This window comes from Python bivittatus, unplaced genomic scaffold, assembly GCF_059951505.1.
Source record: "Python bivittatus isolate LINGU-HERP-01145 unplaced genomic scaffold, Pbiv_v1 ctg000850_np1212, whole genome shotgun sequence".
NCBI lineage: Eukaryota > Metazoa > Chordata > Lepidosauria > Squamata > Pythonidae > Python > Python bivittatus.
Window position 1 is genome coordinate 14570902 of NW_028277112.1, and position 17246 is coordinate 14588147.

Sequence of the window (17246 nt, forward strand, 5' to 3'; positions counted from 1 at the left end):
ACAGTGGTGAGAGCATGGAAAACCAGTATGGATATGCATCTTCTCTTCGTCTAGCAAATAAAAGTATTTTAGGGGGCAATCCTGAGCAAGGGAAATTCGTAAAAAGAAAGAAGTCCTGCCCCATCAGTATATAATTGTGATGTAGTCTGGGGGCTCTGCAGCAAAAGATGACAATACCAACTCCATGGTCTAGAATTAGTTTTGTCTGCTACTGTTTCTTATAGTTTAGTCCATCTAGATAACATAAAGTGACAGTGAATATCACTGAAAATCACCCAGTAATTCCAGAAACAACTAGCAATGTATATCAAAGAGAGTATTAACAGCAGGTAGTCACTCACTTGTTTTCATTTGTAGGATCATATCTGGGAAATGGATCATGATCATTGTCATTGAAATCATAACTTGCATCAGGATCCTAAATGTAAACCAAGAAAATAACTCTTCTAACAGCTGTGAACAAATTGCTGAAGCAATAGAGATAGGAATATACAAAGAATCATACTAAACCAGAATGGAGACTTATGTAGTCCAGCTTTCTGTTCCTATAGTGGTCAATACAGTGTCTCTCTGGGATGCCAACAGTTGCGCATAAATGCAGTAATACCATTGCTTGTCCATCACCTGGTATTAATAGCAGTGCTCTCCTTTTTAAAACTCATAAATAGTTCATGTTTTATTGGGTTATTTGTCATATTTGAATTTCTCTACCCAGTTATCATGCAGCATGTGATTTTAACCCTTTTTGATTCTCCCCAGAGTCTTCAAATTAGGCTGATAAAGAATTCACTTGAAGTCACCCTATCACCTTTATTGTTGAATAGGAATATTTTCAAACTCCAAGAATCTAGTCATGAGACTGGAAAATGAAAAAAATAATGATTGCTACTGAAATATTAAACTCACATAGTTAAAGTAAATGTCTGTGTGATTCCACTCCAAGCCATCATCAAGCACTGTTATGACAACCCCTTTGCCTGTAATGCCCTTTTGCCATACCGGGAGAACATGGAGATCCAATTTGCGCAAAGATGGGTTCATTCTTGTATCTTGCTAGGAGAAATAAAAGACAATTTATTTATTTATTTGGACAAATGTTATTAACTTGCTTTGTGTATGTCACATGATAAAAATCAATTAGTTTTCTTACACATACTGGACTCTTCTCCAGTCTCTTTGAATGAATGAATGAATGAATGAATGAATGAATGAATGAATGAATGAATGATAGCCCACTTGCTCCTGCATAGCTTCTGTTTATTTAATATTACCATCAACAAAAGCCATTTGTCCATGCCATTTTAAATATTGCTTGCAGAGAGACACTATTTAATGAACATTGCTGGCAAAACAACCTCTCCTTTACTGAAATTTTCTGTCAGTTTACATGAATTACATGGCACATTGAAAAATATGGTTTATATACTATTTTATATTTGGTTTGGTTTTGATTTGAGTTCAACATAAACATTTGTACAATTGCTTTACGATACACATAGTAATTCTGTACACACTAGCTTTGCCCAACTTCTTTCATCTAGTGTGGGGGATAATGAGAAATGAAACCTTAAATCAAGAGAGCACAAGATTGGAGAGGGCTGCTATACATTATTGTCAATTTTGCTTTCTTCGAATCATCTTCTGTTAAAGAAAAGGTTTATTAGTAAAAAGGGGCTGAGTGATAAAACAATGACATCACTTCATCACGTTCTTCCTTTCTTTTCATTTGAGGTACTTATCTTCCCCACTGAATTTTTTTAAAGATTGTGCTCTTTCTCACAAGTGCTACTAATCCCAAATTGTAATATATTATATTTGGGCAACTGCAGTAAGAGAATTGTTCTAAACCAGAGAATAGTTTTGTGACTGTCTCTCAATTTTCCATTTTCCTAACTGAAAGAGAAAATAGCAGTAATTGATAGCTAAAGTTGTACAAAGTGTACAGTTTTCATTTCAAAATCATAAAAAATGCTGCAGATGATCGTGTATACCATACTTTATAACCTAAAAGCCAACATCTACTATTATGCTTTGAATGATCTCCCAAGTGATTTAGTGCATTAGTGAAACAACACTAAAATAATACAGGCTCTTCAGACATATAAATTCTACATATACATTCAAACTCTTACCAGATACCACTGTTGGTTCCACATTGGGTCATTGAATAGATTTTCTGCTGAGTCTCCTAATACTGAACGCCTAGTTCGTTTTTTTTCATACTGTTGTTCTGCCCAAGTCACCTAAAATAGCATTGGATAGATAAAGAGATGTCTAGATAAGAAGACAAATACTGGAGTTTCTTGTATCTATAAATATGCACCGAAGTCTTGTTTATTCAATGTTTTCAAAGGAACTCAGAGCATTATTTTTAGAATCACAGTCTTTCTGTAAAACAACATATGCTAATTGAACATTGTTACAGCTAAGAACAGCTTCAGACTCTCATGCCTGGGTTGTGGATGAGATGAAGGTAGTATCATGATGGTATGGCAGAATAAAGATGTTGCCAAGGGCAAATTATACCATAATAACATGCAAGTAGTGAGAAGTTCAGATCTAAGTTAGCACTTTCTGCAGTATTATGAGAAAGAGAATTGTTCTAAAACAATTGAGGATATAAAAATAAATGAATTTAGGGTCTTGACCGAAACATCCACACTCATGACAAATCAGCTGGTTAGAATATCGCCTGGATATCCTCTGAATTTCCTTTGGTTTTCCATATTTAGTGTGAATGTTCTCTCACTGCATGACTTTATAATCTGAAGGTCAACTAGCTTTAACTCTGTTAAACATCCAGGAATACAGTATGGAGCAGATGGCTCCCAATCTCCTCCCTTGCCTTGTTCACTCTATATTTAACAAATAATAACTTTTTCCAGTTTAATCTTTAGGCAATTTTGGACATTTGGATACTGATGCATGTGCTACAGCAGAGGTGAGCAATCTTCAGGGGCTCTGGGGTCGTACCATGATTTTTTGCCTTACCTGATCACCCTATGGAACAACGCCATTAACATTACTAAATGGGTGAGTCTAAAATTTGGGGGCCTTTTGAGGGGCAATTTGGGGAGTTTAATAGCCACTTCTTATAACCCCTACCTCCTTCAGTGCAAAAAATGGGTCTGAAAATTTCATGCCCATTCATGTAGGTATGTGGCCCATGAGCCATATGTTGTATGCCCCTCGGCTATGGGATGGACATACAACCCTTCATTCTCATCTTTGTCTTAATGCGAATTCACTTGAATATTCACTTGCATATTCATATATAGATATGAATGATGGTTGAACAACTCACAGAGTACTGCTGGCCATACTTCAGTGTCAGTGTATGACACTGGTTCCATTCCATGGTTCATCTTTCATCTTCATCCGAGAGGGTAAGAGTGAAATATCAACCTATACTTGCTAAACTGTAAGTATTTAATATGACCAAAAAATATAAATCACTACAATACACACATATGTAAAAAGGGAAAACTGGAAGTAACAAAAGAAAGACTATACAGATGCAATGACAATTCTGTGAGGGCTTTCTATTGAGCCTTTCTCAAAAGTAATCTTTATGCCCATGTACAGAGATATAAATCAAGCCTATGAATGTCTGGTCCATAGTGAGTGAGTTCAAATACTATAGGATGCCAAAACTGCAGCGGAAATAATCTAGAAACTCATTCCGAAACAGACATGTTTCACACAGGTGTCCACTGCTAGCTTCACTGAGAACGAATAATGACAACATGCATACAGTCACATCACAACAAAAACACCAGTCGTTTGTAGTTGTATCCCAGCATCGTATGCAAGTACATAAGTCACGGGATTTGTAACTGCTTGCCCTCCCCTCACTCCCCCTGTGGATGCTTGTGGTGTTTTCTTGACTACTTCAATGGCTTGTTATGGCTTTCTTAAGCTAATGTATACAATCAAAACATATATTCTTGGACACATGCCTGATAAAACAATTAAGACATTTCCCCTTTTTGTAGTGGTTCATGCTTGTTAGTCGCATTAAATACCTATGTTTTGATAAGGCGTTTTGTGCAGTACAGACTGGCATTTCACTCTGCTTCCATCTGAGTGATGGAGATCAGAGATGCTTATTCCTCTTTTTTGTTGTCACTTTCTGACACCTTCTCCACACATGACGTAGGAGCACGTGGGCCCTACAGGGCAGCAGTGTGACTTTGTTCAGGACATTCTATGAATTTAACTATTGAGGAATGATTCCAAGGCCACAACATCAGGCAGAGCAGCTGCCTAGATAGCAGATTTTTGATACTATGAGAAGTAACAAATAGTTAATTATTACTTTAACTTGATTCCTCAGCCATAGGTATTGTTTGTTCCATGATTTTTAGAGATCAGGCACCATTTGGTCCTCCAATTTGGGGCAACAAAATGTCTTATCCCTGAGTGCCTCACAAATTGCTGGGGTACGCACAAAATATCCTCTTCATACTTGTGTGTCATGAAATTTACACAGGCAGTTATCTCTCTTATGAACAAGGCTCATTGGATTTTTTTCTCGCTGTGAGAACCTGTTTGGCCTCTGTCCGTATGAATGAGGAAACAATTTACAATGCTGAGTTGGAAGACATATCCTATACTAGAAGCAGAGTTGTTCTTTGCAGTTTGTATGTTCTCAGCACGAGACCGTAACTGCATGTGATTGCAAACAAGTCACATTCAGTAAGCTCTTACTATGAGGTCATAACTAATAATAGAATAAGTACATCAGTGAGAAAGATACTTCAGTCTGATTAATGGAGCATGTCTGTATTTATTTTTATTTATTTATTTATTTATTAAATTTTTCAGCTGCCCATCTCCCCCCAATGGGGGAACTCTGGGCGATTCACAACAAACATTAAAAACATAAAATATATAAATACATAAAACCTTAATTAAAAACATTACTAAAAAGGAGAAGGAGAGTCCAAGAGGATGAAAAATCTGAGGATGAAGGCAGAAGGCCTCTATGGGGCTAGCCATCCCCATGCTTGAGATATTCCCACCCCACCCCAGGCCAGGTGGCAGAACCAGGTCTTCAAAACCTTACAGAAGGCCAGGAGTGAGGGGGCCAATCGCACCTCCAGGGGCAGAATGTCCCAAAAGGCAGGGGCTACCGCAGAGAAGGCCCGACTTCTGGACCCCACCAGTCGAAGTTCTTTCAGTGAGGGGGTCCGAAGCATGCCCTCTCTGTGTGATTGGGTGGGACAGGTTAAAGTCATAGGGGAGAGGTGGTCCCTTAGATAACCTGGTCCCATACCATGTAGGGCTTTAAAGGTGATAACCAACACCTTGAATTGGACCCGGAAGCAAACTGGCACCCAGTACAGCTCGCGGAGCAGAGGTGTTACATGGGCCCTCCTTGGGGCTCCAACAGTAGCCCACACGGATGCATTCTGGACCAGCTGTAGCTTCCGGATACTCTTCAAGGGTAGCCCCATGTAGAGCGCATTGCAGTAGTCTATCTGTGAGATAACAAGGGTGTGAGTGACTGTTCAAAGGGCATCCTGTATACTATTTACTGGCAGATTTTAAAAATTATACTGCTAATTTATTATTGGTCTTGCTTTATTATTTTGGGAAACCAAATTCCATTTTTATAATCCAGTTCTTGATCTTTAATTTTAAGAAGATAATAAAAACAACTGAAGCCTGACAAGAAGGCAGTATCTTTGATCCAGCAGTGAGGATCCATAATCCAAGAACCAAACTGGATGATTTTTTTTTTTTTATCCGCACTCAGTCTTTACCAACTCTGCGGTGACTGCTTTGAATGAGTCCTTGCAGTTTTCAAGGCAAGGTGTTTCGGAAGTGGTTTGCCAGTGCCTCCTTCCTAGAGCAGAGCCCAGCTGGCAAGCGTAGGAGGCGGGGTTTCTGTTGCTTTACGCCTTTTTCGGGCGAGCGCGGCTTCTGCGCTACCGGCAATTGCTCTCGACTCCTTTTGCAAGGCGCCGCCAGCATTTTTCTGAGTACCCATTTATCTACTCACGTAAGTTTTCGAACTGTTGGGTTGACAGGAGCTGGGGAGGAAGCAGGAGCTCACTCTGCTGCGCGAAGCTGGGCTCGAACTGCTGAAGTGTCGACCATTTCTGGCCGGCAACTTTCAGCGTCATTAAGCTGCTGCGCCACCGCGTCCCCATAACTGGATGATACTGGCATGTTTTTAACATATCTTGTTTTTACCATAAAATATATATGCCTGTTCTATGGGATTCCCCACCGTCATGAATTTTGTCATGGAAACTAAAGATGCCACTGCTTTTTGTAATAACATTATTTGGAATACAAATTTGGTATGCTTATAAATTGGGCCAGAAATCTGATCTGGACTCTTTGCCTCATCTCCCATGGGTTTTGCTGCCTAAAATGAAGGACAAGATGATACCTCTTCAATCCATGTGCAGATGCTGATCAGATTGTTCATCAAATCCTACTTCCTAAGGGCAGCAGTCTGGCTTAGGGATAAGTGTAGGCTTGGCTATGCAGCTCTGTCCTCTAATTCCTAGCAACTGCTTCTTCCTCACCTGCCCTGCAGCTTCTGGCAAGCAAGGCAACTCTTGCCTCCCTTTGCCTCTTTGTAGGGTCAGTCTCAACAGGTCTACCTGGAATGACCTTCTCATTCAGGCCTCTGGCTGTTGCTACTGTGATGGCAGGAAGCAAAACCCTCTCACTGCTGCTTGAAATGCTGCTAAGGCACCATTTCAAGTGTCAGTGAGGCCAAGAAATATACATTCCCCAGCAGAACTATTGTCTGAAATTTGAAGCACCAGTTTTAAGCACCAGAGCAGGATAAATAAAGATGAAGATGAAAAGGGGAGACGATTTAAAAAAAAAAAAAAAAAGAGATGAAGTAGAAAGGCATAGAGCCACTTCTCAAATTATATTAAAGGAGCAGTAGGAAAACAGAAATGATTGCATTAGCTAAGCTATTTTCCTGGGGACATAACATGGCTTCAAATGGGCTTTGGCTGGGCACATGATTATTTTCCTTTTTTAGAGTAGGAGCATCATACATGTGATGATTCTAGTTGTGAATTAAATGGAACATAATCACCAAGAAATCTCAAAGACTGTGAGGAATTTCCATGCCAAGACTGATCCAAGACATCTTGTGCAATATGAAAATGCTTCATATGATTAGAAATATGTTTTCTACAAAATAAAAGGTGCAACTCATTATGTACTCAGTGGTGAGAGAAACAGCAAGAAAGTTCAGGGACAAGAATAAGATAGAATGCATCTTAATGATTTCACTGGCATACCTACAGTAAATATCAATAGAGGTTTGACATTATTGATTGATATCCATTTTGCATAATTTCCCAGCCCAGTCAAAGCAGAAATTACTGTAGCAAATTCTCAAATTATTAATCAGGATTCTAAAGCAATCATTTCCATATGAATGTGCCCACTAAGAGTCAAGAGTCAAGCTTGACTCTTGAAGGCTTTACATTTAGAAAAGGTAATCCTTATTTGCTAACTCTTTGCTTTTGAATTTAGTACCATGCAACTAATTTTCTGATGATTTTGCAGACCATTTGAATGAATACAGATGACGATATCCCATAGAGCAAGAGACCACAGTGAGCATTTACATTGTCTTCTGACTCACTATAATGCAAATGCCCCCTCCTTCAGATATGTGGAAAACATGTAAAGGCAGGTTTTATGGCTTCTTTTTTGAAGGTACTCACTCTGAAACATGTATTTTCAATTAATATTTTCTCCCAGTTAATTACTGCATATCGTTTTGTCGCACTTACTGTAGAAACAAACTTTTGACTGTTAGATGAATAGGAATCCAACATGAAGCTATCAAGAGGGCACATGTTTTTCTTGGTACCTCCTGAATCTTTAATTGACTCCTTTTGAAGTTTGCTGAACTTGATATAGCAGGAACTTTGAAAACAGGAGCTGTTGTTCGCCTACGAAGTATTTGTGAAATGTTTGTGAACTTTCTAATTGCTAAATTACAAAGGTTTCAGGTAGCAAATATAAGATATGCTTTGGTTGTCAGTTTTCAGAGGTATTAATGTAAACCAGGAGATCCAGAGGTAAATATGAGCAAATTCATAAGTGCAGAAATCAATGTGATACCCTTTTTCTACTTGATTGTGCCTTTGGGGATTTCTTGTGGTCCTTGGTTACACAGTTCCTAAAGCTAGTTGTTGCAATATCTTTGCTGCAAAGTGTCACTCTTCAAATATAATTTCCCAATATGGTCTAGACTAAGGCTTGATCAGGTTCAGAATCAAAACAGGAAACCATCTACACATATCTTAAGATCTTTTGAGAAAATATATGAGATATAAATATTATAATAAATTAATTGCCAGATATGTCCCTGAAACATGGACTTTCAATTATTGAAGGATTATATCACTTCATTTCCCAGTTCTTGGAATGGGTGACGTAATAGCAAACTGGCAGGCAATCCCACATGTATTTATTTGGAGGTAAAAGCTGCGTTGAGTGAGATTTACTCACTTAGAAGTGGGTTTAGAATTGCAGTCCAAGAGAAACTATAAAGCATACATGTACTACTTACACGATGATCATCTGCAAGTTGTCTAGTGATATGAGAAGCACTTCGTCGAGATCTTCTAGGGTGACTCTTATGTCTAAATAGATAATGATTTTCAAGTGATCCAATCTGTAGAGCACAGAACAATTTTAAGATATTTTTCCCATAATGCAGAACAGCAAGAAACAATCAAAACTGCCCAGAAATGCTTTCAGCTTAAGGACTGAAAGCATGCAGCAATATCTAATTGCCTAATAAAATGTGTTTTAAAAACAAAGGGACAAGAAGCAGAATTATGTTCTACCAGTATTTTCAAATCTTGTGTATATTTGTGCATTGAATTGAAAGTGCATTGCTTTTATTTAATGGTAAAGTGCACCAAATAGGATATCTTGAAAATTGGAACATGTGATTAAATTTATTTTAAGAATAAATAGAAACAAATAGGACACGTTCATCTGGAGGAGTTTCTGTTATCAGAATGGCAAAAGTAATATCAGGGTATTGTGTGGTAGGCTCCTTCCTTTCATTAATTGCACAATGTCAGAATGCATGCACAAAAGAGGTGGGGCTTGCTTTTGTCATTTTGCTCCCTCCCCCCGCTGTTGCCACTGAAGTAGCTTCTAGCCACATTATATGTGGGGCTAGTAAGTCTGTTGTTTATAGCAGAGTATCCTTCTGACTTTCTCCTCATCCTGAATAAAGCTTGAGTAGACGTAACTACATTTTCTCACTCCAGTTCTTACAGAACAGTCTTAATCATGTTTACTCAGGAATAAATCCCACTAATTTCAATAGAATTGACTTGGCTCCATTTCCCTCATCTGTCTACCATGCGCATTGCAAAACTGGAGGGATATTGCTACCACCACCCACTATGGTTGCTACTTTCTTAAAACTTCAATTTTTTTACTTTTCGCATGCTTCTGTTTGTAAACCTTGAAAATTCATTTCGAAATGGTTCTTCCCACTGTCATAAACTTTTTCCATCAGTGAAAGTATTTTATTCTCAGACATGTTTATTGTTGTCAATTATAGAATCATAGAACTACAAAAATAGAAGAATCCATATATGCCCTTAAATCCAATTTACTGATAAAAGCAGGAATTCAAATTATAGCATCCCCAACAGATGGTTGTCTGGCCTCTGCTTGAAGGAATCCAATGAAGGGGAGCTCATCATCTCTCTGGTTCCCTTATTATTAGAAAATGGGGTGGGCTGGTACATTTAATATACTTTCTGGTAATTTAAATTCATTATTCTAGATCTTGTACTTAGAAATAGAAAATAGAAAATAAGTCTTGACCTTCTTCTGTGTGACATTTGTTCAAGTATTTAAGAATGCAATCATATCCTTGATTAGCCTTAGCCTTCTCTTCTCAAGGTTAAACATACCCAGCTCTCTCAATCTCACTTCATAGGACTTTTTGTTGTTGTTGTTGTTCCATTATTATTTTCGCTGCACTTCTCTGAACCTGCTCCAATTTCTCTAAATCTTTCTTAAAGTGTGGCGCCCAGAGCTGAGGTGGGGTCTTACTAAAGAAGAATAACTTTATTATTTCCCATGAGTTGGAAACCATGTTTCTGTTGATGTAGCTTAAAACTGCATTTTCCCTCTTTCTTTATCACACTGTTGATTCATATTCAGTTTTTAATTTACTACAGAATGTAGTGGAAATCCTGATCTAGTGTCTACAGTCTGTCAGGTTCTGGATGAGGAGAAACAGGCTCAGACTCAACCCAAGCAAGATGGAATGATTTAATTTAGAAGTCTGCTATTCTGGGACAGTACCAAATTTGACTGTGGATGGGGTTGGCCCCATGGAGAACAAACGTGCAACTTGGGGTCCTCCTGGAAGAGCAGGTGGAAGCCATGGCCAAGAAGGCCTTTGCCCAGCTGAACAGAAGGCACTGATTCATGCATTTGTCATCTGTCATTTGGATCATTCTAATATACTTTGCTTGGGACTGCCCTTAAAAAGCGCATAGAAGCTTCAACTAGAGCAACAGGCAGTGGTCTTTGTGTTTATGGGAGAGCCTCCTTACTGCATTTTCTATTGGTATATTTCTAAGTGCAATTCAAGAGGATAATTATCACCTATACAGCTAAGCAGCTTGGTATCTATGAGACTTTCTCAGATCAGTTCTGCCCAGCAGTCCAAATGACCAGAAAATGACTGCTGAAGGTCCCCATCTACCAGAAGGTTCAGCGAATGGGAGCCCAAAAGCAAGCATACTCTGTGTGGGCTCCACTCTTCTGAAAAGTTCTCCCCCCACCTTCCCTGCCCTAAGTGAGCATTCACTCCCATTCTTATGGCTTTCCCAAAACTTGTTAAAACATGCCTGTTTCAGAGACTAGTCAACTATGGCTCTTTGGTGATAGATGATTGATATGATGTTTATGGATGATGTTTTTTGTACTATAATTGAAGATATTCTTGCATTGGTATCATATTACTGCTCCTCTTTATATTCACTGCTTAGTGTTTATTCAGACTGAAGATCTGTCTGTCCATCCATCCATCCATCCATCCATCCATCCATCCATCCATCCTTTGAGTCAGTCTTAACTGCTGGTGTCCACATGGGTAAGTCCATGAGGTTTTCCAGGCAATGGTTTTCATATGTGCTTTGCCACTGGCCTTTTTCTTAGGGTTCAGAGAGTGACTGGCCCAAAGTCACCCAGTTGTCTTCATGTTTAAGGCAGGACTAGAACTCACAATCTCCTGGCTTATAAAATTTAGCCTCTATATTATCTATTTAGCCTCTACATTAAGCTGGCTGTCAAAGTAATATTAGAATGTATAAATATAAAAATGAAATACTATTCCAAGCTTTTCTTCACAAGTACTATTCTCAAGCTCTATACTATGTCTGTGCATTTGATTTTGTTTCCTAAGTTAGTAATTTTACTTTAAATTCTATTGAAGTGCATTCTATTATTTTCATTCCATTTCTCTAACCTCCATTTCCCAATGTGAAGGAGAGGGTCCTTCCACTTCATCCTGTGCTCCTCCTCTGCCCCTGTGACCTATCAGCTGATCAACTTTGGAGCACAGGTTTAATGCTGTTTCAAAAGAGTGCTAGACTCATATTTAGAAATTGCCTGGCAGATTAGAGATGCTGAGCAGCAGTGCACCTCACCCCACCCCACCCCACCCCACCCCACCAAACTTTAAGGAGAGAAATTAGACATTTTTCCTACCAGAGGGTAATGTTCTGTGGGATGGGGAACAAAACCAGGGGAACCCATCTATCACCTTTCTTAACTTTACCTGCATCAAAATGGTGAGAACAGCAGCACTCCCTGCTCTAATTCCTGGGACAGTGCAATTTATGCTGGAATACTTTCCCACCAACTCCAGGACTTGAGGATAGCACATTGTGGCTGTGCCCTTAGTTCTTAGTTAAGAATTTCTCATCTCCTATAATAATCTCCCCTCGTCTTCCTGCTTTATGGGATTTCATAGGGTTTTTTTTCATGACATTAAGAGAATTAATATATGAACCCTGAATACAATGTGTTTAGTTGCTCTAATTCTCATCACTGGTTCACAATAACTAAGCCTAGGATTAGCAGAAAATTATGGTAGAATTGTTCATATTGCTATAATTAAATGGTCTGCTACTGACATTTCTTCCTATATGTTTTTCTATGAAATGTGCGTGCCTTAAATTTTCAATCTTTAAATAAATAAAATGGCAAAAATGGTTGCTTGCTCTGAAACCTTATTTTTACTATACAGTGTTCAAGTGCTTAGCATTTCCAGAAGAGATTTACTTGTCAGTTATTGATCTAAATCTTGATATTACTTCAAAACATTTTGATAGAGGAGTAAGTTTTCTTTCTCCTCCAGTGACTTTATACAGTGATCTGAATCCTTTGATAAATATGATCCTAGAAATGTAAAATATTTATTACTGGTGAGAAATAGCATGCTATTTACTACTTGATACTGTTTTAAAATTTCATGTATGAAAAACAGGCTATCTCTATTTAACTGCGACAGTAAGAAATTACCAAGAAGCTTGTAGATACAGGTACCAACTGTTCAAAACTACAAATGGTTGTTTCTTTACACAATGCTTTACACAATGCTGTTATACAGGAAGTTTTAAAACAAATGCTAGTGATTGAGTGATTTTTACCTTCAGCTGAATAGCAATCTGATTAGTCTACATTCTGTTCAGTATCAATTGATATTGGAATTTTAATTGGGATAGGAAATGTGAGCTTCTGGAGATGCAGAAGTTGGCTGATTCAGATATTATGAAAGCAGAATGGCTGCTGCTAAAAACAAGCTTCTGCTTTGGTGGTGGTGGTGTGTATGTCTATGTATGTGCTCCATGCCATAACTATAAGTAATTCAACAACTTCTGCATGTATCTGATGGGAGTTAGTAAATAGCTATACTACAGCACTTACACTGATAGCTCAGAGAAATATTCATCATACTTGAATTAGACTATGGTTTCCTTTCCCAATTAGTTTGTTCTCAGTTTAGTGTCACACTTAGGGTATGATCTAGCTCCATAGTGATGTGTTCCCTTCAAGCTTTTCCATGAAAGTACATTTTATTTTATTTTATTTTAAATTCAAGTTAAAAATACTGGAAAACAACAACAATAAAGCACAGAAGGACTACTAAAGAAATAAACCACTGGTTATGATCCATAGCAGATCATGGATATACATGCAGGACTATAAAGGTAGTTGTTATTCAGTGACAAATTAGATATATGTTATATGCCATATAAGTTATTTGTATGTATGCAATTAGATAACAGGTGGCTTGATATGACTAAAACTGTATCAGGAATTTTCTCAATAGAAAATAAACAGATTTCATAGTGGTATAATATATTTTATTTTTAAAAAAACATATTCTTGCCTAATTTTTTCATAATGTGTTTATGCTGGAATAAATATACCAGTATTTGCAAATTTGTGGCATTACATATATTAAAATGCACATTTAGAGAAAAGTTTATAAAAAGAGCAGTGCATACTTTATCTTCCTGATTTCAAAATTGAGAAACAGAGAGAGAGAGAGAGAGAGAGAGAGAGAGAATGTGTGTGTGTCTGTGTCTGTGTGTGTGCATAACTTGCATTATAATATATACAATGAATCAAGTTTCAGAGGCGAGCTCAGAATTCTAAATTTCAAATGAAATTTTATGCTGACATGTGCTGATCTCAGGTTCAAACTAAGTATTCTGTATTTAATAGGAATATTGTTAAGCTTATGAATGAGTTCATTTGCTCAAGAAGAAATCTGATGATGGGAGTATGCATATCTACAATGGCTCACCAATAAACAGATATCCTATGGAAGACTGCAGAGTGGAATTAATTGCAGATGATTAATTGCAACCCTTTTGTAACAATTTATTATGCTGTATTATCTGAAAGATTAGATTTAATATGGGTGATTCCTTGGTGGCATAGAGAGATAGGCTGACATATAGTAGGGTTGGGATATCTGTGGTCCTCCATGTATTGCTGAATTACAGTGTCCAGCACTGACTATACTGGCTTGATCTCCCAGAAGCTGTAGAAAACTAAGGCTCCCAATCTCTGGCATATAAGTGAATATAGTCAGTAAATCTGTGATGTCTTTCATATGAATGTTTTGTCTCTGTTTCTTCTGTTTTTCTGACTTGTTGCCAGTGCAATTTTGATAGCATCCTGTGCTATATAACACAGTGAGCTGGTTCATCTAAGGCAGCAATGAATCAGATCTTGCACACTTTTATTTGCCAGCATGGCCATTTATAAACTGGTGAGGAGTCAGTCACCATATATTTAAGTCACACACACACACACACACACACACACACCACATTTTATACATAAACAGTACCCACACCATAAAGCTTGGCTAAGATAAGCAAACCAAGATGATAAAAGAGAAAACAGATGTTAGAGATAGCTCACAGAGGTGCAAACATGCCCCCAAGTGCAGAAGACTAGGGATTACTAAATGTAGCTGTGCCTTTAGCCTCCTAAATCTTGCTTATTGTTTTTTTAAGGAAGGGGAGAAAGTGCTGTAACTTATTTTTGCCTAGACCCTCTCATTGGTTACTCCTTTTTGCATAAGCTCAAATGTCTGTAGCTATTCAGTACAGAAGAACAGAGCCCTGCCTATACCCAGGAACACTCTCTTCTCTTGCTCCTAAACCTAAACCCACCACATATGAAAGAGATCATGAACATCAGAGTCCAGAACCTCAGCAATGGCATTTGGGAAGCTGAAAGGGTTAAGGCCAAGCCAAGTGGAGTTCCCAGAGGGCTTTCACCCAATGAGCGTCTCTCTGCTCCCTGCCTTGCAATTTCCAGCATTTTGCTCCACTCCAGTACATTAGGCTTCCTTGCAGAACTCATTGGCGTGTGCAGCTCTCCTCAGCCTTAGCCCCAAATCACTCCTTGCCTCAACTTTGTCTTGACTGGGGTGGCCTGTTTTACCTTAGAGGTCATTCTACAGGTTATTGGCCATAGCTGTCGTTTTAATCCTTGCCCACTGCTTAGAGTCATAGTTGTGAGGTGGGTGGCCAAATAAATAAATAAATAAATAAATAAATAAATAAATAAATATCTGTTCAAGGGGGAAATGCAGCCGTGGTAAGGTGGCAGACAACCGGGGTGACAATTCTGTAGAAGGAAGATGTGGCAGGAGAGAACTGAGAAAGAACTTGGAAGTTTCTCACCAGGAGCAAGGAGTGACAGCTTGCTTCTTGAACTAAAAAGCTCCTCGTTTCAACAACAACAACAACGAGGAAGAAGGCATCCTTGAAGGCAGAGAGTCTCTGGAAAAGATTGCAGGGAAAAGTGTGGAGTGCTCTTCCCAAAGCCAAAACAGGCAACAGTTTCTTAACGACTGCATCTCCTGCCAGTTACAGAGGGATTCATTATCCATCGTTTCTCATTCTCTTTGCTTCGGGAAAGAGGAAAGTTGCCCGAATTAACAAAAGAAAGGAAAAGAAAGGTGCGGGGAAGGGTCGCGCCTTACCTGTCCCAGAAGCTCATAGTCCAGTTCGTCCGCTATGGCCTTTGCCGCTTCTGGACCGCCCGGGATCTCGGCTGCCCATTCGTTGACAAACTGCCGCTCTGCCTTGGCCAGGAGGACCACAGTCCAGGCGCAGAGCAGAGCCGCGAGAACGCCCTGCCCTGCCCGGCACCTCTTTTCCATGACACCGGGAGAGCGAAAGGGATGTTCCAGGAGGAGGAAATGGACTCCAGGTGTGAGACAGCTGGAGAAATTGGGAATTGTCGGCCGGAGAAGGTGAGGAAAGTCCCTTCGGCTCTGGTTGCTACGCGATCAGGCACGGGAAAGGAAGGAGCGGGCAGTTGCTAAGAAAGTGCCTGGCCGCGGTCGCCGTCTTCCCTCTCTCATGCTGGAGCCGGGCTCAGAGCCGCCGCGGCCAGAATGGGAATGAGCGCTTCCACGTCAAAAGGACGAAAGCGCTCCCTGACGTCAAATCTCCCGGCCTGGATTCTTGCTGGATGTTCCCCGGGGAGGGAGAGGAGGAGCAGGAGCAGGAGCAAGAGCAGGAGCAGGAGCGCTCGCCAACGCAGGCGGGGGGCTACGGGCTCGCCGTCAGAATAATCCAGATAATACAGACGCGCAGCCGAGAGCGGGAAGGGCGAGGAGCTGTCCACGGTGCCCGGCGCCTCCCTCCACCCCGCGCCTTCGCGTTCCCCCCTCCATGCCCGGTACACAAACCGCCCACCGACCGCCGAGCCAAGCTCGCCCCCGCTGGGAAATGGCTCGAGAGGGAATCCGTGCTAGCGGTGGCTTCCCCAGCCGGCGTCACTCTCTCGCTCGGGCTGCGGCTCAAGCTGTGCAAAGCCTGCCATAAAGATCTTACGATTTGGGAGCGGCGGTGCTCCGGCTGCTGTGTTGGGGGGGGGGGGGCGGGAAGAGAGGAGAAAAGGTTCCCAGATGTTGGAATCAGCCGGGGGGGTGGGCGGAGGTGGGAGCGGGGTAAATTTCTAAAAGGCAAAAAAAACGGGTGGATGCGTGCGAGTAACATCTCTTTCTTAGGAGTGCAGTTGTGCGACCCAGGGGGGCTCTCTCCCCTCTCCTGAGCTGTGTGTGGATGTAGGGAGCGATGTCCACAGGTCTCCCCCCCCCCCCCCAGCTGCCTTTAGAAAGATGCAGTCATTGATCAATAAAGGTTGCTCCCACTCCTATCGGTGGGTAGGAGACCTTTTCTGCAGAAGGCAAAAGAATGGGAACATAGCCAAACACAATGCATGGCTGCTATCATTCCCTTTAATGGGGCGAGGTGGTGAGAAGGTGAAGAACCAGAGGGAGAACCTCACACCCTGCAACGTATTGGTTGATTCATACAAGATTCCTTACCTTGTTATTGTTTTAACTCGGTTTCTGGGTTTGCACAACATGTTGAACGGGCTGGCTTTGCACAATGTAGTTAAATGTCTTCAACTGGGGTTTTACTCCAAGTTAGTGGCATCCATGGGGAGGGGTAAGGGGGGGGCAGAATGATGAAAGTGGACGCCCATACTTCTAGTGACTATATGGATAAATGCTCACCTTTTTGACCTATATTTAGTGATGGTACTTTTTCCAAGGACATTCTAGCAAAGTCTTTGTTTCTGTCCATCTACCTTAACCATTGTCTTTCCTTTCATCTACTTCCCTCACCCTTGCCAAGCATAATCATTTTTTCTGGTCCATA

At 40.2% G+C, this 17246-nt stretch overlaps 1 protein-coding gene across 1 annotated transcript in view; it reads right to left on the reverse strand.

Moving 5' to 3' along the window:
• PCSK1 (proprotein convertase subtilisin/kexin type 1) overlaps positions 1-16092 on the reverse strand; it is a 41694-nt gene extending 25602 nt beyond the window's left edge. The window contains exons 1-5 of the mRNA XM_007439621.3: positions 15554-16092; positions 8567-8671; positions 2133-2243; positions 907-1053; positions 342-418 (exon numbers count right to left, since the gene is read on the reverse strand). Coding sequence (XP_007439683.2) covers positions 342-418; positions 907-1053; positions 2133-2243; positions 8567-8671; positions 15554-15733 — 620 coding nt within the window. The 5' untranslated portion in view covers positions 15734-16092. The remainder of the gene's footprint in view (positions 1-341; positions 419-906; positions 1054-2132; positions 2244-8566; positions 8672-15553) is intronic.
• Between the last annotated feature and the right edge of the window lie 1154 nt (positions 16093-17246).